We start from the raw sequence: 27,033 nt of genomic DNA, 5'->3' as shown, positions 1-27,033 counted from the left end.
CACCCAAATGTCAACTCTTTCCTCTTTCAATGAGGGCTTTTTTCTCCAGTTCTGACGTCTTGTTCTCTTTACTTTTATCCAGACTATACAGCGCACCGCTATATAAGCCACACCTATATGGTTCCATATATTAGCTGCACTGGACTATAAATCGCAGATATATACGATGTGAAATGACTTATTTACACAGAAATATTTTGTAAATGTTTGTTTACATACCTTAATGGTTTCCAAACTGTGTCTGTAACACGGCAGTAAAACGGCGGATCAAACAAAACAGAAGTCATGGTCCTGGACCCACTAGCTGCGCAAGCTAGCTCTCCAATCAGTTAAACAGACTCAGTTTCCAAATGAAGCAATGTAGTATCTGTTAGTCTACAAAATAACATGTTCCCCCCCCCCCCATTTGGTGGAAGATTAGCATATTTTCCAGACTAAAAAGTGCACGGCCCAGGGACACGTACTGAAAGCTCTTAGCGTGCGGGGCCATTTTGATGCTTTTTTACTCTGGGGAAAAATGATAAAAACATAAATGATATTTTATTGGACTATAGAGTGCCACACCCTCTATATTTTAGAAGAAAAACATATTTTCCATATATTAGTCGCATCGGACTATAGGTCGCAGATATATACGCTGTGAAATGAGTTATTTACACAGAAATATTCTTACATACCTTAATTGTTTCCAAACGGTATTTGTAACATGGCAGTAAAACGGCTGATCAAACAAAACAGAAGTCATGGTCATGGAGCCACTAGCTGGGCATCAGCTAAACAGACTCAATAACTCCACGCTGACGTTTTGGTGAATTTACTGAGGAATTTGTGAAAAGTAAAACAATACAAAAAGAATGCCATTGTAAGTTAATAATACTAACACAGACACTCGTATACGTGTTAACATATTAGCCAATGCTAACGACGCTAGCTTCATTTCGTTACGGTAGCACGTACAAATATGCGAGGAAAACACTCTTATAAACATCACACATGGGACGCTTTAGTGAGTAAAACAAACGTTGCTTGGGGTGATGAACAAAGAATCCACACAAGTAGAAACGCTATGTACGATTAAGAGAAAGAGCAGTACTTGTACTTCCGGTTCAGAGCTTTAAACAGCAGGAAACTCTTGTCGGCATTCACCCAGCAGCACTTGCAGTGAGCGAACTCGTCCGAAAGATGGCGCCATATCACGAACAATCCCACACCATTTTAAATGTATTTGTATGTATTTATTACAAACTATCTGCTGTATTGCTATCAGCGAAGAAGAAGCCATAAATTAGCTGCACCGTTTTATAAGCCGCAGGGTGCAAAGTGTAGGAAAATAGTATTGTCTGCTTTATAGTATCTGCTTTATTGCTATCAGTGAAAAAAAATCCATATATTAGCTGCACCGTTTTATAAGCCGCAGGGTACAAAGTGTAGGAAAATAGTATTGTCTGCTTTATTGCTATCAGCGAAGGAAAATCCATAAATTAGCTGCACCGTTTTATAAGCCGCAGGGTGCAAAGTGTAGGAAAATAGTATTGTCTGCTTTATAGTATCTGCTTTATTGCTATCAGTGAAAAAAAATCCATATATTAGCTGCACCGTTTTATAAGCCGCAGGGTACAAAGTGTAGGAAAATAGTATTGTCTGCTTTATTGCTATCAGCGAAGGAAAATCCATAAATTAGCTGCACCGTTCTATAAGCCGCAGGGTGAAAAGTGTAGGAAAATAGTATTGTCTGCTTTATAGTATCTGTTTTATTGCTATCAGTGAAGGAAAATCCATAAATTAGCTGCACCGTTCTATAAGCCGCAGTGTGCAAAGTGTAGGAAAATAGTATTGTCTGCTTTATATTATCTGCTTTATTGCTATCAGCGAAGGAAAATCCATAAATTAGCTGCACCGTTCTATAAGCCGCAGTGTGCAAAGTGTAGAAAAATAGTATTGTCTGCTTTATAGTATCTGCTTTATTGCAATCAGCGAAGGAAAATCCATAAATTAGCTGCACCGTTTTATAAGCCGCAGGGTACAAAGTGTAGGAAAATAGTATTGTCTGCTTTATAGTATCTGCTTTATTGCTATCAGCGAAGGAAAATCCATAAATTAGCTGCACCGTTTTATAAGCCGCAGGGTGCAAAGTGTAGGAAAATAGTATTGTCTGCTTTATAGTATCTGCTTTATTGCAATCAGCGAAGGAAAATCCATAAATTAGCTGCACCGTTTTATAAACCGCAGGGTTCAAAGTGTAGGAAAATAGTATTGTCTTAAAGTTTGGAATTTATGGCGTTTACATGCCAGTGTTTTGTTTGAGCAATACAATTGCATGCATATGTAAACAATATGTAATTCCGCCCAGGACTCGAACGTGGGTCGTCCGCATGAGAGACCAGCGTTCTAGCTACCGAGCTAAAAGCCCTGACTATCGACCCAATAGCCAATCCAGTTCCAGGTTTTACCAGCTGGGTAATTAGTAGGGAGATTTGTCACAAGTAAATGTCTTGCTTGTGTTTGGCTGCAAACGTGCTCGTCCTCACGCTCTTCATTCTTCTACATTATTCATGGACTAAACACACACACACACACACACACACACACACACACACACATCTCTAGTAACATTAAAGAGAATTCATACTGTGCACTTCCAAATAAAGAAACTTATTTACCCTCACTTGAAGGACGCCAAGAGAGAATAAAGAGCCTGCTGTCATGAATAAATCATAATTCTTCTCTAACATGGATACAGTCTGACCTGAGGCCAACCTACCAACTCAACATTGATTTGTATTCACCGTATTTTCCTGATTATAGAGCACACCAGTATATAAGACGCACCCACTGTCAGGTTCTATTAAACAGACAAGAAGCAAGGAATCATGCAGAGACATAGCTCAATGAGGAGAGATGTATTGGGCTGTACTCTTAGTTACAGTTCCAACCTATGCTCTAAGGTCCAGACCACTTGCTCCTCTATTTATTTGGGAGGTCCCTGGTTACATCACTGAGGCTGCTTCTGAAGGAAGGGGGGGTAATCTCAGCAGCCCCAGTTAGACACAATATATGATTATTCAGTAGGGGTGTAACGGTACACAAAAATTTCGGTTCGGTACGTACCTCGGTTTAGAGGTCACGGTTCGGTTCATTTTCGGTACAGTAAGAAAACAACAAAATATACATTTTCGGGTTATTTATTGACTAAATTTGCAAAATCTTCCACCAAAAATATTTTTCTTAGTGGAATGTTTCGTAACTTAGATTCAATATCCCTCTTCAAATCACACCTATTCCTGACTGCTTATTCATTGTAATCATATTTTCTTCTCTATCTTTGTTGTTGTTGTTTTTTATCCAATTTGATTTTATTGTTTTGATTTTGTATGGTGTCCTTGAGTGCCCAGAAAGGCACCTTTTTTATAAATTAAATGTATTATTATTATTATATTTGATGTGAAGTAATGGGAACCTAGCATAGGTCAATAATTCATAATAACATTGATTTTGATTCAATATTATGTTTTGAGCAATGACAGTTTGAATGACAAAAAAACAGCTTTGTTTTATTAGTCAACTTTTTTAAAATTACATTAAACCTTTAAGCTTTTTTATTTCACTTTTGTTTGGTTTTGTTTATTTGAATAGTATTTTTAGAATGTGCCGTGGGTCTTTAAAACATTAGCTGTGGGCCGCAAATGGCACACTTTTGACACCCCTGCTATAGATAATAAAACATTAAATGTGATAAATCTATGGATAAAAAGCAGAGCCTGGCGACGCATGCGCGTTTATCATAACTCTCTCTCTCTCTCTCTGTCTCTGCCCCTCCCTCACCAATGCTGCTGTTTGTTTTGTTTTTAACCCCTTCTTAACCCTGAACGTACATTAAAAATACACGCAACCCTAACTCAAAATGCCGGACATTTGAGGCATTTAAGAAACTCCGCCCTGACAGCTCCGCAAAAGAGGACATGTCCGGTGAAAAGAGGACGTATGGTCAGTCTATCCTAGCCTGTTAGCTACTAGCATGCCGTGTGTTGTGCCTTGGTGTGCATAGTTTACACAACTTACTTAATATGTCCATGTGGAAACTCGTTCGGTACACTTCCGAACCAAACCGAAACCCCCGTCCCGAAACGGTTCAATACAAATACACATACTGTTACACCCCTATTATTCAGAAATGCAAATGTGCTGACACTCGTGATATCGCCCTGTCTCTGCTTTGTCTGCGTCACGGTACTCGATGTTCTGGATACAAACGCTGATACGAGACGACTCGCAATCCAAGATTGCAAGTTGTCCCTTTGCACAGATAGAAAAGTACAACTTCAGCACAATTGATAATAACTATAGCAACGGCCTTTAAGCATAAGAGTTGTGTGATAACTTACACATAATTATTCTAACACCCACTGAATTTTAGAAGAAAACCGATATGTTCCCATAAATTAGTCGCACCGGACTATAAGTGGCAGATATATACTGTATATGTGACGATCTGTCACTTCATTTCTGTTTGTTTCCTTGTTTTTGTATTTACTTCCCGTCAGTGCTCTTATTTTGTTATATTTCCTGTTTGTTCCTTGGAGCACTGTTTTTTTCCTCACCTGCCGTTGATTGGCAGCCGGTCCACACCTGCTGTCAATCAACATGTATCCTATTTATACTTTGTCTGGAGCACTCCTCAGTGCTCGATGATAACACTATGTTGGAACGTTTATGCAAGGCTGCTTCATTTGAGATTAAAACTCATCTTACCTCCTCTTCGCTCTCCTGGTTCTTGCATCTTGGGGTCACAAAACGGCAGCCACGCGAGTTCCCAACAGTATACTTGTTGTGAAATGACTTATTTACACAGGAATATTTTATAAATGGTCATTTACATACCTTAATTGAGCGACCAGATCCTCGTGGACATGCCGCTAGAGGAGCCTGGTACAAGACATACTGTATTTTCCCGTGTATTTTTACAAAATGTTCCATATATTAGTCGCAGCGGACTATAAGTGGCAGATATATAGGTTGTGAAATTAGTTATTTACACAGAAATATTCTGTTAATGTTTATTTACATACCTTAATTGTTTCCAAACGGTGTCTGTCACACGGCAGTAAAACGGCTGATCAAACAAAACAGAAGTCATGGTCATGGACTCAGAGCTGCGCGAGCTAGCTCTCCAATCAGCTAAACAGACTCAATAACTCCACGCTGATGTTTTGGTGAATGTACAAAACAAATACAAAAATAATGGCATTGTAAGTTAATAATACCAACACAGACACTTGTATACGTGTTAGCATGTTCGTGTCACAGCTGGTTACACCAGTCCGTGCCTTTATGTTGGCTTTTGTTGCTGTTTCTTCTGTCTTTAGTGCTCGTTCCTATCCTGCGCTCTTATTTTGATAGCACTTCCTGTTGTGTTGGTGTTTTTCGTAACTACTTTACACATGTCTTTAAGCACTTTTCCCCTCACCTGTTTTATGTTGGTGATTAAAAAGTTAAAGTACCAATGATTGTCACACACACGAAATTATTCTCTGCATTTGACCCATCACTCTTGATCACCCCCTGGGAGGTGAGGGGAGCAGTGAGCAGCAGCGGTGGCTGCGCCCGGGAATCATTTTTGGTGATTTAACCCCCAATTCCAACCCTTGATAAGACTATTCAAGTTGAGTGGGAGCCACCATTCTTTGTCGGGACTTTGTTTGGAAATAATCCTTCATGTGGACGCTCTTTCCTCCTGCCGTGAGTTTTGCTGTATTCCAGCATTCCGTTTTGTTGTTTTTCACCTGTCAGTTTTGGTTTCGTTTTTTAAATAGCCTTCCCTATGCTTCGGCGCCTTCCCAACGGAACTTGCCTTTGTTTGTTTTGAGCTACATTAAATACTTTTACCTGCACGTTGCCTCCTCGCTCTTCTGCATCTTGGGAAGACGCCACTAATCGCCGTCATGCGACCCGAGCGTCACAATTAGTTATTAGCTTCATTACATTACTGTCAGGTTCAAACACTGATGACATCTATTAAACAAGACAAGAGGCAAAGAATTAAACCGAGACAGAATTCAATTTGCACTCAATATATTGAGGAGAGTCACACGGACATTGTATCCTTCTACAATCTCCAGCACGCTCTGTCAAAAGATTGTATGCCTCCTTCTTTCATTCTGGACCCTGCCCGACCACATAGCCACCTTTGTTTCCAAAGGACAAAGGTCGCAAAAAGTTCACAGAAAAGGTCGTAAACAATTCACAGGAAAGGTCAGTTCAAAAAGAGTTCGTAAAATAGTTCAAAAAGTGTTCGTAAAATACTTCAAAAAGAGTTCGTCTGGAAATTGGGCAGATCCTTGGGCCAGAACAACATCCTTCTGTTGATTACCATACATGAGAGAAAACAGAAAACCCTTCATGTGGCTCTCCCCCTTACACAGTGGAGTTTTACGAGCCTTCTTCTTGGTAGGTTTCAAAGACAGCTTTTGTCTTCTCACCTGACAGAACTCAATGTAACACAAAGTTTTTTGTGATAACTTACAAACAATTATTCTAACAATTACAATAGCACATACAAATATGCATGAAAACACTCCTGCAGACATCACACATGGGACACTTTAGTAAGTAAGAATTGTTTTAGTTATATTGTAAAACTAACAAACGTTGCTTGGAGTGACGAATGAAGAATCCATACAAGTAGAAACGCTATGGACGGCTAGAAGACGGAATGGCACTTCTACTTCTGTTTGAAGGTCACTGCAGAGCCCAACGAACTCGTCCAAAAGATGGCGCTGTAGCACAAACAACAACATACTTATTCAATGTCTCTTTAATGAAAACAATTGAAGACAAAACGTAACGTCCGTCAACGAAGAAAAAAATCCATAAATTCGCCGCACCGTTTTATAGGCGTCAGGGTTCAAAGTGTAGGAAAAAAGTAGCGGCTTAAAGTCCGGTAATTTACGTTACTTTGCCATCGTGCCTCTTTTTGTAACGCTGTTCAACGTGTGTTTGCAGGTGGCCTCAACCAGCGCAACTGGGGTAAGAAGTACCCGTCCTGTAACAGTGCCAAGCAGTCCCCCGTGGACATTGACGAGACCTTCTCTCAGGTGCGGCTGCAGTACCAGAACCTACAGCTAGAGGGCTGGGACAGACTCACGGCAGAGTCCACCACCATCCACAATAACGGGAAAACAGGTTAGTTAGCATATAAGACGACCCCGAATAGAAGACGGCTCCTTTTTTTTGTGACAAAAAACTTCCAAAATATGAATACTTTTTTTTGTCCATCATGTTTTCTGGAAGAGTGAAATGAATGATCACTATTATAATAAATCAATCATAATTATCTGACTATGAGACTGTTTGCTAGTGGTCACTGCTGTTAGCAAGTGACAGGAAGAAAAGCTCTGGAGAAAGAAAGTGCTTAGACATCTTGATAATAATAATAATTATTATTATTATTATGTGATTGTCCAAGCATTCACACATATAAGGTACGTCTGCCTCACAGTACCAAGGTCCTGGGTTCGACCCTGGGCTCGTGGGTTCCCTCCGGGTACTCCGGCTTCCTCCCACCTCCAAAGACATGCACCTGGAGATAGGCCCCTCCCACCTCCAAAGACATGCACCTGGAGATAGGCCCCTCTCACCTCCAAAGACATGCACCTGGAGATAGGCCCCTCTCACCTCCAAAGACATGCACCTGGAGATAGGCCCCTCCCACTTCCAAAGACATGCACCTGGGGATAGGCCCCTCCCACCTCCAAACACATGCACCTGGGGATACGCTCCTCCCACCTCCAAAGACATGCACCTGGGGATAGGTTGATTGGCAACACTAAATGTTCCCTAGTGTGTGAATGTGAGTGTGAATGTTGGGACATTCGGGACAAGCGGTAGAAAATGGATGGATGGATGGAAGATTCTACACCAAAACATCTATTTATTATTATTATTATTATTATTATTATTATTATTATTGTGTGAATGTCAAAGCATTCACACATAGAAGATTTTACACCAAAAAAGTATCTATTATATATCATTATTATTGTTATTATTATTATTATATTATTATTATTATTATTATTGTTATTATTATTATTGTGAGTGTCCAATCATTCCCACAGATAAGATTCTACACCAAAAAATAATCTATTAATATTATTATTATAATTGTTGTTATTATTATTATTATTATTGTGAGGATGTCCAACATTCACACATATAGAATTTTACACCAAAAAATTATCTATTATTATTATTATTATATTATTATTAGTATTATTATTATTATATTGTTGTTATTATTATTATTATTGTGAGTGCCCAATTATTCCCACAGAGAAGATTCTACACCAAAAAATATTTTAATAATATTATTTTAATATGTACTATTATTAATAGTAGTAGTAGTATTGTGAGAATGTCCAAGTCCAACATTCACACATATAAGATTCTACACCAAAAAATAATCTAGTATTATTATTATTATTATTATTATTATTATTATATTGTTATTGTTATTATTATTATCATTATTTTTATTATTATTATATTGTTATTATTATTATTATTATTGTGAGTGTCCAATCATTCCCACAGATAAGATTCTTCACCAAAAAATAATCTATTAATATTATTATTATAATTGTTGTTATTATTATTATTATTAGTTTTATTATTATTGTGAGGATGTCCAACATTCACACATATAAGATTATACACCAAATATTATTATTATATTGTTATTATTATTATTACATTGTTATTATTATTATTATGGTGAGTGTCCAATCATTCCCACAGAGAAGATTCTACACCAAAAAATAATCTATTAATATTATTATTATAATTGTTGTTGTTATTATTAGTAGTAGTATTATTATTGTGAGGATGTCCAACATTCACACATATAAGATTATACACCAAATATTATTATTATATTGTTATTATTATTATTACATTGTTATTATTATTATTATGGTGAGTGTCCAATCATTCCCACAGAGAAGATTCTACACCAAAAAATAATCTATTAATATTATTATTATAATTGTTGTTGTTATTATTAGTAGTAGTATTATTATTGTGAGGATGTCCAACATTCACACATATAAGATTCTACCCCCAAAAATGATCTATTATTAATATTATTATTATTATTATTATTATATTATTATTGTTATTATTATATTGTTATTATTATTATTGTGAGTGTCCAATCATTCCCACAGAGAAGACTCTACACCAAAAAATAATCTATTAATATTATTATTATAATTTGTATTAGTAGTAGTAGTATTGTGAGAATGTCCAACATTCACACATATAAGATTCTACACCAAAAAATAATCTATTATTATTATTATTATTAATATTATTATATTATATTGTTATTGTTATTATTATTATCATTATTATATTGTTATTATTGTTATTATTGTGAGTGTCCAATCATTCCCACAGATAAGATTCTACACCAAAAAATAATCTATTAATATTATTATTATAATTGTTGTTATTGTTATTAGTATTATTATTGCGAGAGTGTCCAACATTCACACATATAAGATTCTACACCAAAAAATGATCTATTTATATTATTATTAGTAGTAGTATTAGTATTAGTATTATTATTATTGTGAGAATGTCCAACATTCACACATATAAGATTCTACACCAAAAAATGATCTATTAATATTATCATTAAGGGACAAGCGGTAGAAAATGGATGGATAATTGTTATTATTAGTAGTAGTAGTTAGTAGTATTATTATTATTGTGAGAATGTCCAACATTCACACATATAAGATTATACACCAAAAAAAATCATCTGTTTATTTTTATTCTGACACAAAAGTTTGGTACTCCACAGCCCACAGTTTTTATCCGATTGGAACGTTCCAGAACCAAAACCTTTGGCTCGACAGGAAGTCGTGACCTCCCCAAAATGTTTTTACAAAAAATATCCCAGAATTCCTGGTTTTAAGAGACATTTTTCCCATTGAAAATGAAATGGCCAATTTTCAAACTTGCAACAATTGCCACATTTCTCTCCCAATTGGAAGAGTTCCACCTCCACTCACTCCGCTCACCTTGGACAGTCAACGTTCATTTTCCAAGTTCAAAGACATTTCAGGAATTTTCCAGAATTTCTAGTTTTCCAAAGCCCTATTTCCACCTCTTCCTGGAAAGATTTCACAGTGCACATTTTTTTAACCAATTCCAGCCATTCCACAAAACCTTCCTTTTAGTTGGGTCAACCTATTTTGTTTCTTCTTACAAATTCCCGATTTTCCTGAAATTCCAGGAGTTCCAAAATAGTCATTGTCAAGTCAAACTGTGACTACATCAACATTTTTCAATATCAATAATAGGATATCAATATTTTCCAAAATTCCCAGTTTTTCCGAAATCCCCAAATTTCCAGGAAATTCCCATTCAAAAGAATGGACTCACCTAAATTCTAAAATAAAATTGCGTAATTTTTTTTTACCAGATTCTGACTTTCAACCATCCACCCACACGACTCTTCCAATGTATCGAACGTGAAACATGTTTTCCTTTTCCCAAAATTCCTGGTTTTCCCGGAATTTTCAATAATTTTCTCCCCATTGACAATGAATGGGAAATATCCAGTCTACTGCATATCCCACATTTGCCATCCGATTTGAAGCGTTCTAACATCCACTCACTCCACTCAGCCTGGAAATTCCAGCCATCATGTTTCTCGGTTCGGAAAATTACCTCATTACCCGGAATTACCAGGAATTTCCCCCATTGAAAATGAATGGGCACTATACAATCTACTGCATATCCCACATTTCTCAACTGATTTGAAGCGTTCCAACATCCACACACTCCACTCACCTTGGACAATCAAACTACCATTTTCCAAGTTCACAGGAATTTCAGGAATTCCTAGAATTCCCGGTTTTTCAAAGCCTTATTTTCACCTCTTCCTGGAAAGTTTTCACAGGCCATATTTTTCAACCGTTTGTGGCCATTCCAGTTTCAAAACATTCATCTTAGTTGGGACAAAAAAACGTTTCTACTTTTTTTTCTCGTACAAATTCCGTGTTTTCTCGAAATTCCAGGAACTCAGAAATACCCATTCTCCATTCAAACTGTAACTACGTCAACATTTTTCAACCGATTCCAAAAATCCCAACACCAACCCATTCATATCATCTGGGACAATTGTGCCAGTTTCAATATTTTCAAAAATTCCCGTTTTTTTCCGGAATTCCAAAATTTCCAGGAAATTCCCATTCGAATCGAATGCACATATTTATAGTTCTACAATGCCCTAAATTCTCAAAATTTTGCGGCATTTTAAACCCGATTTCAACCTTTCAACCATCCACACACACTACTTTTCCCATATATCAAATGCAAAACATGTTTTCTCTTTCCCAAAATTCCTGATTTTCCTGGAATTTTCCCCCAATTGAAAATGAATGAGCATTATACAATCTACTGCATATCCCACATTTGTCATCCGATTTGAAGCTCCCCACCATCCACACACTCCACTCACCTTGGACATTCAAGCCAGCATGTTTCCCGGTTTGTAAAATTCCTTGATTACCCGGAATTACCAGGAATTTCTCCCCCATGACAATGAATGGGCACTATACAATCTACTCAATATCCCACATTTCTCAACCGATTTGAACCGTTCCAACATGCACACACTCCACTCACCTTGAACAATCAAACCACCATTTTCCAAGTTCAAAGAAATGTCAGGAATTCCCGGTTTTCCGAAGCCCTATTTTCACCTCTTCCTGGAAAGTTTTCACAGGCCATATTTTTCAACCGTTTGTAGCCATTCCACTTTCAAAACATTCCTCTTAGTTGGGACAAAAAAACGTTCCTACTTTTTTTTCTCGTACAAATTCCGTGTTTTCTCGAAATTCCAGGAACTCAGAAATACCCATTCTCCATTCAAACTGTAACTACGTCAACATTTTTCAACCGATTCCAAAAATCCCAACACCAACCCATTCATATCATCTGGGACAATTGTGCCAGTTTCAATATTTTCAAAAATTCCCGTTTTTTTCCGGAATTCCAAAATTTCCAGGAAATTCCCATTCGAATTGAATGCACATATTTATAGTTCTACAATGCCCTAAATTCTCAAAATTTTGCGGCATTTTAAACCCGATTTCAACCTTTCAACCATCCACACACACTACTTTTCCCAAATATCAAATGCAAAACATGTTTTCTCTTTCCCAAAATTCCTGATTTTCCTGGAATTTTCCCCCAATTGAAAATGAATGAGCATTATACAATCTACTGCATATCCCACATTTGTCATCCGATTTGAAGCTCCCCACCATCCACACACTCCACTCACCCTGGACATTCAAGCCAGCATGTTTCCCGGTTTGTAAAATTCCTTGATTACCCGGAATTACCAGGAATTTCTCCCCCATGACAATGAATGGGCACTATAAAATCTACTCAATATCCCACATTTCTCAACCGATTTGAACCGTTCCAACATGCACACACTCCACTCACCTTGGACAATCAAACCACCATTTTCCAAGTTCAAAGAAATGTCAGGAATTCCCGGTTTTCCGAAGCCCTATTTTCACCTCTTCCTGGAAAGTTTTCACAGGCCATATTTTTCAACCGTTTGTAGCCATTCCACTTTCAAAGCATTCCTCTTAGTTGGGACAAAAAAACGTTCCTACTTTTTTTTCTCGTACAAATTCCGTGTTTTCTCGGAATTCCAGGAACTCAGAAATACCCATTCTCCATTCAAACTGTAACTACGTCAACATTTTTCAACCGATTCCAAAAATCCCAACACCAACCCATTCATATCATCTGGGACAATTGTGCCAGTTTCAATATTTTCAAAAATTCCCGTTTTTTTCCGGAATTCCAAAATTTCCAGGAAATTCCCATTCGAATTGAATGCACATATTTATAGTTCTACAATGCCCTAAATTCTCAAAATTTTGCGGCATTTTAAACCCGATTTCAACCTTTCAACCATCCACACACACTACTTTTCCCATATATCAAATGCAAAACATGTTTTCTCTTTCCCAAAATCCCTGATTTTCCTGGAATTTTCCCCCAATTGAAAATGAATGAGCATTATACAATCTACTGCATATCCCACATTTGTCATCCGATTTGGAGCTCCCCACCATCCACACACTCCACTCACCCTGGACATTCAAGCCAGCATGTTTCCCGGTTTGTAAAATTCCCTGATTACCCAGAATTACCAGGAATTTCTCCCCCATGACAATGAATGGGCACTATGCAATCGACTCAATATCCTACATTTCTCAACCAATTTGACGCGTTCCAACATCCACACACTGCACTCACTTTGGACAATCAAACTACCATTTTCCAAGTTCAAAGACATTTCAGGAATTCCTAGAATTCCCAGTTTTCCAGAGCCCTATTTTCACCTCTCTCTGGGAAGTTTTCACAGGTCATATTTTTCAACCGTTTCTAACAATTCTTAACAAATATTGTTCGAAAAACAACTTAAAGCTTTGTTTACTGACATATAATATTCATGTTTAAATAACTTTTACTGCAAATTGATATCACCTCCAAATATCGGTTATCGTCCACCTTGACGACTGATAATCGCTATCTGTATCGGCCCTGAAGAAAAAACCCAATCCTTTGATCTGTCGTCTGTACTTAAAAGCGCATGTTTGTGTTCCAGTGGCCATCGCTGTGGACGGAAACTTCTTTGTCAGCGGAGGAGGGCTGAGCTCCAGGTTCCGTGTGGGTACCATCACCTTCCACTGGGGGCGCTGCAACACCACCCTGGAAGGGTCCGAGCACAGCTTGAACGGGATGAAATATCCACTTGAGGTACGACAAAAGAAAAACCCTGCCTTCAAAACAACCGGAGCCGTGCTTTTGGCTAACGGACTCATTTCAGATGCAAATCTACGGCTACGATCCGGAGGATGTCCAAAGTTTGGACGAAGCCATCAGGGAGTCGGGGAGGATCGCTGCGTTAGCGGTGTTGTTCCAGGTAAGTCAGCATGTTGACGTAGGGATGGCCGCCCGCCGCTCACATTTCAACACATTCTCCGTACTTTTGTGTTTTTGATCATAATCCTCTTTTTTTTTTTTTTTTTTGCAACATTTAAAGATGAGCTGCTATCTTGTTTCATTCTCACATTAAGTTAACTATAACTCAATTTCTGAGTCTCATTTGCAAGTATGACCAAAGTTGCAGTGGCAAATCCAAAACATTAGATGGCTCTAGTGCATAATTTATGTCACAGGTGTCAAACCCAAGGCTCTCTGCGTACTGTACGTGGGCTAATTGGAAGGTGACATGAAGTTTGGAGCTGTGTAGCAAGTGACTGTGCAGAAAGTCTTTGTACTATGCTGACCTCTCTGTCAGTTTACGTGGCCTACCACTTGGTGGCTGAGTTGCTGTTGTTCCCAAACTCTTCACTTTTCTTATAATAAAGTTGACTTTGGAATATTTAGGAGCGAGGAAATTTCCGGACTGGAATTGTTGCACAGGTGGCATCCTATGACAGTTCCACGCTGGAAATCACTGAGAGCGGCCCATTCTTTCACAAATGTTTGTAGAAACAGTCTCCATGCCTACGTGCTTGATTTGATACACCGGGCCAAGGGATTAGGACACCTGATTGTCATCATTTGGATGGGTGGCCAAATACTTTTGGCAATATAGTGTGTTATGGGACAATTGTTGTTGTCTGCAGATCAGCTTGGAAGACAATGACAACCTCAACCCGCTCATAGATGCCATCAACACCGTGAGTCGATTTGGTGAGTTGGCTCCCTCCAAGACATGAAACCACGGATAATTTCTTAATAAATGGTATGTACAGTATATGTACAGTATATGTACAGTATGAAGATGCTTTTGCTGGGCAGGTAAGAGTGGGTCAATGGAGGCCTTCAGCTTGCAGTCGTTGCTGCCCAACAACACGGACAAGTACTACATCTACAACGGCTCGCTGACGTCTCCACCCTGCTGGGAGACGGTGGAGTGGCTGGTCTTCAAGCAACCTGTGGACATCTCCCAAAGTCAGGTCAGTCCTGTCCTACTTCCTAGCACACACTTTCTAGCATCAGGTACACACTACCTAGAATCAGCTACACACTTCCATACTGCTTTTGCATGCTCAGTCTGCATTGGAACACACACATACATATATATATATATATATATATATATATATATATATATATATATATATATATATATATATATATATATGTATGTATGTATGTATGTATGTATGTATGTATGTATGTATGTGTATATATATATATATGCATGTGTGGGGGAAAAAAATCACAAGACTACTTCATCTCTACAGGCCTGTTTCATGAGGGGTTCCCTCAATCATCAGGAGATTTTAATGGAAACATTCACATACCATGGTTTATATAGGGCACAGAGTGGGTGGGTACAGGCTGGCGTAGGGGCGTGGTGATTGGCTCATGTGTTACCTAGGAGGTGTTTCCGTCTGTGGCGGCATGCTGATACAATTTCGCTGCGCTTGTTGAGGGATGACAGGTCTGGACGGTATATAATAAACAGTTTCTCTTTCAAGCATAGGTTGCATCTTTTATTACCACTATTGTAAGGTGTGCTGGATGCAATAATTTGCCATGTTATTGAATATTCAACATTATTGTCTTTGAGGTCCCAAATGTGTTTGCTGAGTTCTGTGGTTTTCCGCAGGTTTTGGTTCCTGAAAGAAGCCGTGTGATTGTTCCATCTGGTTTTAAACTCTCCCTCGGTTAATCCTACATATGTGTCGGATGTGTTAATGTCCTTGCGTGTTACCTTAGATTGGTAAACAACTGATGTTTGCAAGCACCCCCCGTTGAGAGGGCAATCAGGTTTCTTGCGGCAGTTGCAGCCTTTGTTGGTTTTGGGGTCGCTCTGTCCGGGGGCCGACGGCTCATTTGCAATTGTTTTGTTGTGGTTTGAGATAATTTGTCGTATATTGTTCATACAGCTGTAGCTCAATTTAATGTTGTTCTTGTTGAATACTTTTCTTAGGGTGTTGCCTTTGGGGAAGTGTTTGTCAATCAGAGTGAGGAATTTGTGGCCAATGTTAGTTGAGACGTTTTTGCTGTATGGGGGGTTGTACCAGATGATGTTGTTTTGTTTTCTGTTCTTTTTTGGTTGGTTTCCTGGCGTGGGTTCATAGGTGAGGGTGAAATTGTATCCGCTTTCATCAAGGGCTTTTTGGTACGGGGGGGTTGCTTGGTCAAATTCAGCTTTGCTAGATGACAGCATCGATAGCCTTTTATTAATTCCGGTAGGTATTCTTTTCGTGGTGGTGGGTGGGTGGTTGCTGTCATGGTGCACGTATTGGAGTGTTGTGTTGGATTTCGTGAATGGTTGGTAGCTGTTATTTCTCAGGTTGAAAGTGACGTCGAGGAAGTTGACGGTTTGCTTGTTGGCTTCAATCGTGATCCGTAGGCCGTTCTCTTTGAAAATTTGGCATATGCATATATATATATATATATATATATATATATATATATATATATATATATATATATATATATATATATATATATATATATATATATATATATATATATATATATATATATATGTATGTATGTATAAATATGTATGTATGTGTATATATATATATATATATATATATATACACTGTTAAAGGCTGTTAAAAAAATACCTGTGCTGCACTTTGGACCTCCATGTTCCGGACAGACTAAAGCATGATACAGTAGAATTGTGTGTATTTATTGTTGCAGCATACGCGTGTGCGTGATGCAAATGAGAGTGACAGGCATGACATAGGCGACAACTAAAAATAGAGCAGAGCGCTCTATTGGCCTGGCACTAACACAAGCCTCTTACACACTTTATTTTGGCAACAGGAGCAAACCACACAATTATTATTCATGTTTAAATGTTGACTGTGCTCCTAATGGCTCCTTGCAGCTGGAGGTGTTCTGCGAGGTGATGACCATGGAGCAGGCGGGGTACGTGATGCTGACGGACTACCTGCAGAACAACTTCAGGGAGCAGCAGCAGTTCATGGGGCAGGTGTTTGCCTCCTTCACGGGAGTGGAGGACGTGCCCACGCCCAGTACGTCCTTGAACGCACCACACTTTTCCATCACCCGTGTGCCGTTTCAGCCGTCGAAACATCCTCTTACTCAACAGAACAGTCAGTGTACGTGGAACTCAGGCCAAGTCAACCACTAAGATCCAAATAGCAGGCGCTAAACAGCGTGTGCAAACTACTTTATTGTATTTATTAGTGGGCGTGTGATCTACTAAGACCGCGTGTACAATTAAAAGTGGTGCAGACCACCTTATTTAAAGGAAGTTCCTGCGTGCTGTGGCCATAGAAACACTCATTTCCTTCCACATTCATGTTATTATGCAGCACACATCTATGAAATTAAACATTTTTAAAACATTCAATTTCATGTAAAATGTAAATGTTTTTTTAGGAAATATTAAAAAAAATATGATCTATCGTATTTTCCGGACTATAGAGTGCATCAGTGTATAAGCCGCAGCCACTAAAGTTTAAGGAGAAAAAAAATGTTTTACATGTATATTAGCCCACCAGACTATAAGCCGCAGATATATACGTTGTGAAATGAGTTATTTACACAGAACTATTCTGTAAATGTTTGTTTACATACCCTAATTGTTTCCAAACGGTGTCTGTAACACGGCAGTAAAATGGCTGATCAAACAAAACAGAAGTCATGGTCATGGACCCACGAGCTGCGCAAGCTAGCTCTCCAATCAGCTAAACAGACTCAATAACTCCACGCTGACGTTTTGGCGAATTTACTGAGGAATTTGTGAAAAGTAAAACAATACAGAAAGAATGTCATTGTAAGTTAATAATACTAACACAAACAATGGTAAACCTGTTAGTATATTAGCTAATAACGTTAGCTTGATTACATTACAATAGCAGGTACAAATATGCATGAAAACACTCCTACAGACATCACACATGGGACGCTTTAGTCAGTAAGAATTGTTTTAGTTATATTGTAAAACTTCCAAATATTGGTTTATAGTGATGAATGAAGAATCTGTACAAGTAGAAACGCAATGGACTGCTACTTCCGGTTGAGAGCACTAATAGGAACGCGAATGCGAACTCGTCCAAAAGATGGCGCCATAGCACAAACAATAGAACACCTTATCAGTGTTTTACCTGTTTGTTTTTTTAACTATTGCATTATAGCCGTCAGCAACGAAAAATGCATAACTTCGCCGCACCGTTTTATAGGTCACAGGGTTCAAAACGTAGGAAAAAACTAACAGCTTGTAGTTTACGGTAAACAAAATTTGTTGAACGCTGGCTTCAGCCGCACATACTCGCTCTTTGCCTAAACGCCGCACTGAGTTGACCATCAGCAGCACCCAAACAAATTCGCTTGATAACAGTTTTATCTCAAGTTCTTTCAGGAAGTATTTTGGAGTGAAATCTAACCAGCAGTCACAGTCTCCTTAATCCTTTTTGTCCTGACGCATGTGGCGATCCGATCGCTGACCGTAAAGCCGTGAATGTAAACGAGCTTGTACGCTCACAATAAATTACTCGATTAATCGAAGTGTGTTCATGGTTATTGATAATAATTGTTTGTGATTAATCACGTGAGTTAACTCGATCATTTTGACAGCACCAGTGTTCATATCTGCAAAAACAGTACAGGGGTGTCCAAACATTTTGACTGGGGGGCCGCAAAATATATATACATACAGTGTTTCCCCCAGAAAATGTGTGAGTTAAGGTGGTGACTCTCCAGGGGGAGGGGACCGGAGAAGGGCGTGGGTGGGTGTAAGAATCGGTGTAACTCGGCCTGTCGCCATCACGTCTCCACCTCGTCGCTGCCACCACAGCCTGAGGGGCAATAGACTACAGACTGTGGTGAAGTAGGCCGACTTCGTCGCGTGAAGAAGCCTATAACCTTTGGTTGTGTTTTCCGCTCCATTTGCTGAATGGCGATATACGATATATATCTCTATCTTTTCTGTAAAGTAAAAACAAAACAGTCCTAGTCACCTGAGATACTAAGTATGTCATTATTATGACTTAGTAGGTCAATATTTTGACTTAGTAATTTACTAAGTCAAATTAATGACTTTTTTGCTGCTTCAACACAGCTCAATCAACATAGAAAAAGGCAAAGTGAAATAACTTAGTTGTTAACTGTAGGTCAATAATGCTTGTCTTTCTCTCAGACAGACAGGACTTTGCTGTCCGTAACACACACACACGCACACACACCGCAAAATGAGCTAACGTTCCGCTAAAAGCTAATTAGCTTTCACCTCAAGGACTGCGAGGAAGCTGAGCTGCCACTTATGTTTCTAGAAGGTCAACGGGCTCATAGTGATGTTACTAGTAGTTGACTTGGAGGTGTTTATTATAATTTGGGGAGAGTCCGCTGCCTTATGCTTGATACCTATAAAGATACCTGTTAAACACCTTTCTGCTCACCACACCGCAGGAGCACTGACTGATTGGCTGTTACCGCTCTGTGTGTAACTAATCAGATGGTTGTGCTGGGTGCTGCAGAGGCAGAACTAAGCGTAGCAGCTTGTTAAGACGTTAGTTTAGGTGGTGGCTCTTTGTTGTGAAGGCGGCCGCCTTAACAACAAAGCGCTGCGGGAAACCCTGATATATATATATAATATATGTGTACATAATATAATGGGTATATCATTGTTATAATTGAAGTATATTAAAGTTCAACTCTTACCTTGTTTACTTCCGTGACGAGTTTGTAATCAATCAAAAATATCAAGCAGCTAAAATGCGCCAAACATGCGACGCAGAGGATTTAAATGGACGTGCTTTTGAATCTTCTATGGTGGTTGGCTGTTTTGTAATAATATCCACAAAGTTCAGTGAGCAGGTTGTGTTGTGTGTAGGGTTGCAAAATTCCGGGAATATTCAAAGTTGGAAACTTTCCATGGGAATGAATGGGAATAAACATTGAATGCAACATGCTAGATCTTGCAGCATGATTATCAGCTAAAACAACCTGATTTAATGCAAATTCAGTAGAATTTCAGCCCTGCACTGTGCATTCCTCCATCACATGTGCAGTGCATTCTTCCATCACATGCACAGATCATTCCCAGCATGCGACACACTACAGCAGGGCTATTGAGGCCACACTAGTATTTGAGCCCAAGGACTTCACCTTTGATGCTAATTTTCTCTATGTTAAATCCCATTCACTTATGCTAACAACGTTAGCGATCCGAATTGACCTTTTTTGTGATGTGTAAAGTTCAAGTAGCAAATACTAAAGGAAAAGGTGTAGTTTCCTCTGCCTTCTGTTCTGCTAGCCATTCTGTTGTCATACAAGAATGTAGGTTATAGTTGGATTTAGCATGCTGATTGACTGTTCATGTATTCATCTAGCCTATTTCTATTCATTTGTCCATCAGTCAAATCCTTTTAGAGACTACTCCAATTGTTTAGCTGACTATTTATATCTGTGTGGGGCATTGCATTAGTCTTTTACAAGCTTCCCATCTTATTCTACACAATAAGATGGACGCTGTCCAACTTTGAATAATCAAAAAATGGTCAAAATTTCCAAACTTCCGGAGCTTAACTTCCCGTGGTAAATTTCCAGAAAGTTTCCGTAAATTTACCGGAAACTTTCCACCCCTTTGCAACCCTAGTTGTGTGTGTTGACTTTTTGTGCTGCTTGTAATGATTTTTTTCCCTGCTTAATGACTAGGGAAGGTTGTTTGCATTGGGTCATATAAGTGAATACTGTGCACGCAGTTTCTAGTAAGTACACTCAATGGTCACTGGCCTGAGTGACTGACATACAAGACAAATATTTAGGTTTTAATAAATAAACAGCCTGCTCGGCCAGGTTGCCAGGTGGACTCGTACCGTCTCAAATTGAAGACAAATTGGCCCGCAGGCTGCGGTTTGCACAACTCTGCTTTAGTAGATCAGACTCTACTCCGTGTACTTTGTGTATAAAATTGAAATTGAAATGAAGTATTCAGTATTTTAGCCAAACCTACACACACACCTACCACTTCCTACTAAGTTCCAGCGAGCATCCGTCTAGTTCGGGGGTCAGCAACCTGCATGCGTCTCTTTAGCGCCGCCCTAGTGGCTATCTGGAGCTTTTCAAAAATGTATGAAAAATGGAAAAAGATGAGGGGGAAAAAACATATTTTTTGTTTTATTCTGTAGGAGGACAAACATGACACAAACCTCCCTATTTGTTATAAATCACACTGTTTATATTAAACATTAGGGCTGCGATTCTTTGGGTGACTCACGATTCGATTCAATATCGATTCTTGGGGTCATGATTCGATTCAAAATCGATTTTTTTTTCGATTCAAGGCGATTCTCAATTCAAAAACTATATTTTCCCGGTTCAAAGGGATTCTCTATTCATTCAATACATAGGATTTCAGCAGGATCTACCCCAGTCTGCTGACATGCAAGCAGAGTAGTAGATTTTTGTAAAATGCTTTTATAATTGTAAAGGACAATGTTTTATCAACTGATTGCAATAATGCACATTTGTTTTAACTATTAAATGAAGCAAAAATATGACTTATTTTATCTTTGTGAAAATATTGGACACAGTGTGTTGTCAAGCTTATGAGATGCGATGCAAGTGTAAGCCACTGTGACACTATTGTTCTTTTTTTAATTTTTTTTTATAAATGTCTAATGATAATGTCAATGAGGGATTTTTAATCACTGCTATGTTGAAATTGTAACTAATATTGATACTGTTGTTGATAATATTCCTTTTTGTTTCACTACTTTTGCTTTGTTCTGTGTGGTGTTTGTGTCTCCTCTCAATTGCTCTGTTTATTGCACTTCTGAGTGTTGCTGGGTCGGCTTTGCTTTTGGAATTGGATTGCATTGTTTTGGTATTGCTGTGTATTGTTTTGTTGGATTGATTAATTTAAAAAAAATTAAATTAAATTAAAAATAAATAAATAAAATAAAAATTAAATTAAATCGATTTTTTTTTTAAATGACAATCGATTCTGAATCGCACAACGTGAGAATCGCGATTCGAATTCGAATCGATTTTTTCCCATATCCCTACTGTTTATATTAAACATGCTTCACTAATTCGAGTATTTGGCAAGCGCCGTTTTGTCCTACTACTTTTGGTGGTCCTTGAACTCACCTTAGTTTGTTTACATGTATAACTCCCCCCTACTTTCTAGGACGTGTTTTATCCTTTTTATGTCTCACTTTGTCCACTAAACTTTTAACATTGTGCATAAATGCACAAAAGGTGAGTTTTGTTGATGTTATTGACTTGTGTGGAGTGCTAATCAGACATATTTGGTCACTGCAAGCTAATCGATGCTAACATGCTATTTAGGCTAACTATATGTACATATTGCATCATTATGCTTCATTTATAGCTATATTTGAGCTCATTTAGTTTCCTTTAAGTCCTCTTAATTCAATGTATATCTCATGACACACTATCTGTATGTAATATGGCTTTTCATTTTTTGCGGCTCCAGACAGATTTGTTTTTGTATTTTCGGTCCAATATGGCTCTTTCGACATTTTGGGTTGCGACTCTAGTTGTAGTCCGACACTAATCAGCATCTCCACGCCAAACGTGATGTTGTTGTCGACTCCAGCCTGCAGCTCGCCGCCGGAAAATGTCCAAGCCGACGCCCAGAACGAGACCACCATCGTGGTGACGTGGGAGCGGCCCCGCTTCGTCTACGACACCACCATCGACTGGTACACTGTCACCTACGAGAGGCTGCAGGGCCCGGACCAGAGGAAGCAGGAGTACAGAACAGACGGGGACCAGGACGTGGTACGACACACCTTCACCCTAAATTGGCGTAACGTCGTATTAGAGTGTGTTCTCGTTTCAGGGTCTGCGGGTTTAGAAAGTCCTGGGTTCTTAACCCCAACTTTTAAGTTAAAGTTAAAGTACCAATGATTGTCACACATTGTGGTGAAATGTGTCCTCTGCATTTGACCCATCCCCTTGTTCACCCCCTGGGATTAGAGGGGAGCAGTGAGCAGCAGCAGTGGCTGCGCCCGGGAATCATTTTTGGTGATTTAACCCCCAATTCCAACCCTTGATGCTGAGTGTCAAGCAGGGAGGTAATGGCTCCCATTTTTATAGTCTTTGGTATGACTCGGCCAGGGCTCCCAACCTACCGATCGCAGGGCGGACACTCTAACCACTAGGCCACTGAGCAGGTGGCCTAGTGTAGGTAGGTTTTCCACTACAGAGGGGCCCGGGACCCACTCAAACATTAACACTGAATTAGTAACCCTCCTCTTGATTTGAATCATATCCAATAATGGTATCTAACCTACTTACTACCTTGTCAAGTGACATGAGAGCATGTGTTTATCACAAATAATATTTATTTAACACAAAAACCTTAGGCTTAGGTCAGGCTGATCAGAAAGTAAGTACTAATCAAATATACTGGGACTATGCGAGGTGACTCATAAAAATAAATGTAAACAAACTAAATTAATGATAATTGTTTCTTAACTAAACTGTCAATAAGATAAAACTGCAATTAAAACCCCCCCTTTATTTAGAAAAGTATCGAAATTAGGGCCAACCCTAGTCTCTACTAACAAGCATTGAGATAGTGTGAACAGAGGATGTCAGGTTTAAGCACCGAACTATCTATTAAACAGAACAAGAGCAAGGAATCAGGCAGAGACAGAGTTCAATTTTGCTCATGAGGAGAACGCATGGAGCTGCACACTCAGTTACAGTCTCACCCTGTGCTCTGAGGAACAGCCCACGCTCTCCTCTATTTATTCTGTTTAGGACGTTCCCTAGTTATATTGCTGAGGCTGCTTCTAAAGGGAGGGATCACACATTATGCGAGCAGCTCAGCACGCACAATACGTGATTATTCAGAACGGAAATGTGCTGGGGGGCGTTGTTGACCGTGTGTTCCTTCCCAGGGAGCCATCATCCCCGGCCTGCTGTCCAACAGCAGCTACGTGGTTCAGGTCATCGCTGTTTGCACCAACGGCCTGAGAGGAAGATGGAGCGACCAGATCATCGTGGACATGCCGCTAGAGGAGCCAGGTACAAGACACACCGTATTTTCCCGCGTATTTTTAGAAAAATGTTCCATATATTAGTCGCACCGGACTATAAGTCGCAGATATATACATTGTGAAATGAGTTATTTACACAAAAATATTCTGTGAATATTTATTTACATACCTTAATTGTTTCCAAACGGAGTCTGTAACTGTCAGGTTGAAACACTGATGACATCTATTAAACAAGACAAGAAGCAATCAAACAGAGGCAGAATTCAATTTTGACTCAATTGAGGAGAAACGTGTCAACCTGTAACCTCTTACAGTGTCACCCACGCTCTGGCGAAAGATTGTACGCCACCTCTTTTTATTTGGACTTTCCCTGTTTACATAACAACAGCTGTTTCTAAAGAAATGGGGAGTATGTAAACAGTCATTGTTTTCGGTCACATTAACACAAAAGAAAAAGATGCCTCAAGCTTGGGCTGGTCCTGGATTCAGCTTGGGCAAGTCTTGGATCACAATAGATAACCCCCTCCCGTCTCCTCACATCGTACACAATGGAATTTTCCAAGCCTTTGCTTGGTGCAACAAAGACAGCCTCTTGTCTGTTCATTGGGAACTCAGAGAACCGAAAGTTTTTTGATAATTTACATACAATTTTTCTGACAGTAACACGGCAGTAAAACGGCTGATCCAACAAAACAGAAGTCATGGTCATGCAAGCTAGCTCTCCAATCAGCTAAACAGACTCATAAACTCCACAGTGACATTTTGGTGAATTTACTAAGGAATTTGTGAAAGTGAAACAATACAAAAAGAATATAAGTTAGCATATTAGCTCATGCTAAAGATGCTAGCATCATTACATTATTGTAGCAGGTACAAATATGCATGAAAACACTCCTTCAGACGTCACACATGGGACGCTTTAGTGAGTAAGAATTGTTTTAGTTATATTGTAAAACTTACAAATGTTGCTTGGAGTGATGACTGAAGAATCCACACGAGTAAAAACGCTATGGACGACTAGAAGACAGAATGGCACTTCTACTTCCGGTTCAAAGCTTTAAACAGCAGGAAACCCAACCGACGGCACCTGCAGTGAGCGAACTGGTGCAAAAGATGGCGCCATAGCGCAAATCGTGACACACCATTTACGTGTGTTTGCATGTGTTTGATGACAACTATTTACTTTATGATTGTCTGCAAAGAAAAACAAAAACAAGACAAAACGTTTTTTCGTGTCTTTCTGGCCATCTCCGGGTCTATGTTGGATGTCAAAGTTGACCAACTTGTGGGTTTATGTCCACAACCTTCTACTATCCAGGTGAGAGGCATAGATTTATAATCTAGAATTGACTTTCACCAACTCAGAGGCGATGTAGCGGCTCAACATGTCAATATAGCAGCATAGTGTGATCAATGCGCCGCTAAAAATAGTTTGTCTGCGTTAGTGCATATATATAGTGCTTACACACATGCTTATGTGTGCTATGGCTATGGGGTTTTTTCTCCTTGGCCTAAGTCTGGACCCCCTCTCCAGGGGCCCAGGCTAAGACTGAATTTTTGTTTTCTTCCCCCCCAGCGTTTACCTGTATCTCACCTTTTTTGTAAGGGGCACTGGAAGTTGGCAAATCCGTCAGCGATCCTGTTCTGTCTCCCTGTAATGTTTGATCCTCTTCTGTCTCCCTGTAATTTTTGATCCTGTTCTGTCTCCCTGTAATGTTTGATCCTCTTCTGTCACCCTGTAATGTTTGATCCTGTTCTGTCTCCCTGTATTTTTTTTATCCTGTTCTGTCTCCCTGTAATGTTTGGTTCTGTTCTGTCTCCCTGTATTTTTTTTATCCTGTTCTGTCTCCCTGTAATGTTTGATCCTGTTCTGTCTCCCTGTAACGTTTGATCCTGTTCTGTATTCCCTGTAATGTTTGGTTCTGTTCTGTCTCCCTGTAATGTTTGATCCTGTTCTGTCTCCCTGTAATGTTTGATCCTGTTTTGTCTCCCTGTAATGTTTGATCCTGTTCTGTCTCTCTGTAATGTTTGATCCTGTTCTGTCTCCCTGTAATGTTTGATCCTGTTTTGTCTCCCTGTAATGTTTGATCCTGTTCTGTCTCCCTGTAATGTTTGATCCTCTTCTGTCACCCTGTAATGTTTGATCCTGTTCTGTCTCCCTGTATTTTTTTATCCTGTTCTGTCTCCCTGTAATGTTTGATCCTGTTCTGTCTCCCTGTAACGTTTGATCCTGTTCTGTATTCCCTGTAATGTTTGGTTCTGTTCTGTCTCCCTGTAATGTTTGATCCTGTTCTGTCTCCCTGTAATGTTTGATCCTGTTTTGTCTCCCTGTAATGTTTGATCCTGTTCTGTCTCCCTGTGAGACAATACAAAAAGAATGCCATTGTAAGTTAATACTAACACAGACACTCGTAAACGTGTTAGCATGTTAGCTCATGCTAACGTCACTAGCTTCATAACATTATGATAGCAGGTACAAATATGCATGAAATCACTCCTACAGACATCACACATGGGACACTTTAGGAAGTATTCATTGTTTTAGTTACATTGTAAAACTTACAAACGTTGCTTGGAGTGATGAATGAAGAATCCACACGAGTAGAAACGCTATGGACGGCACTACTACTTCCGGTTGAAAGCACTAAATGGAAGGATTCGTCCAAAAGATGGCGCCATAGCACAAACAATCAAACAACATTTAAGGGTCTGTTTGCAACTTGCTCACAGTTACATGTTTCAAAGCCAAAATGTAACAACAACACAAGCTTATGTTAGCATTAGTGGTTTAACAGAGCATTATTTGTCTTCAAACTGTATTTCCATAATTTTCTAAATAAAGGGGACCACAAAAAAATGTCATTATTGTCTTTATTGTAACAACAAATGTTAGTGTACATGAAACATATGTTTATTATTGTCATTTAGTCCTTAAATAAAGTAGTGAACATACTAG

The 27,033-nt window shown here is 39.0% G+C and overlaps 1 protein-coding gene across 5 annotated transcripts in view; it reads left to right on the top strand.

Moving 5' to 3' along the window:
* Positions 1-27,033, top strand: part of ptprz1b (protein tyrosine phosphatase receptor type Z1b) — a 186,972-nt gene that overhangs the window by 122,419 nt on the left and 37,520 nt on the right. For all 5 annotated transcript variants that reach the window (XM_072913141.1, XM_061961324.1, XM_061961325.1 and 2 more), the window contains exons 3-10: positions 7,000-7,179; positions 13,703-13,854; positions 13,925-14,020; positions 14,730-14,796; positions 14,905-15,062; positions 16,964-17,111; positions 22,667-22,851; positions 23,979-24,105. In XM_072913141.1, coding sequence (XP_072769242.1) covers positions 7,000-7,179; positions 13,703-13,854; positions 13,925-14,020; positions 14,730-14,796; positions 14,905-15,062; positions 16,964-17,111; positions 22,667-22,851; positions 23,979-24,105 — 1,113 coding nt within the window. The remainder of the gene's footprint in view (positions 1-6,999; positions 7,180-13,702; positions 13,855-13,924; positions 14,021-14,729; positions 14,797-14,904; positions 15,063-16,963; positions 17,112-22,666; positions 22,852-23,978; positions 24,106-27,033) is intronic.

The sequence above is a fragment of the Nerophis lumbriciformis genome, linkage group LG05, assembly GCF_033978685.3.
Source record: "Nerophis lumbriciformis linkage group LG05, RoL_Nlum_v2.1, whole genome shotgun sequence".
In the NCBI taxonomy this organism is placed as follows: Eukaryota; Metazoa; Chordata; class Actinopteri; order Syngnathiformes; family Syngnathidae; genus Nerophis; species Nerophis lumbriciformis.
This window is presented reverse-complemented; position numbering and strand designations above follow the sequence as displayed.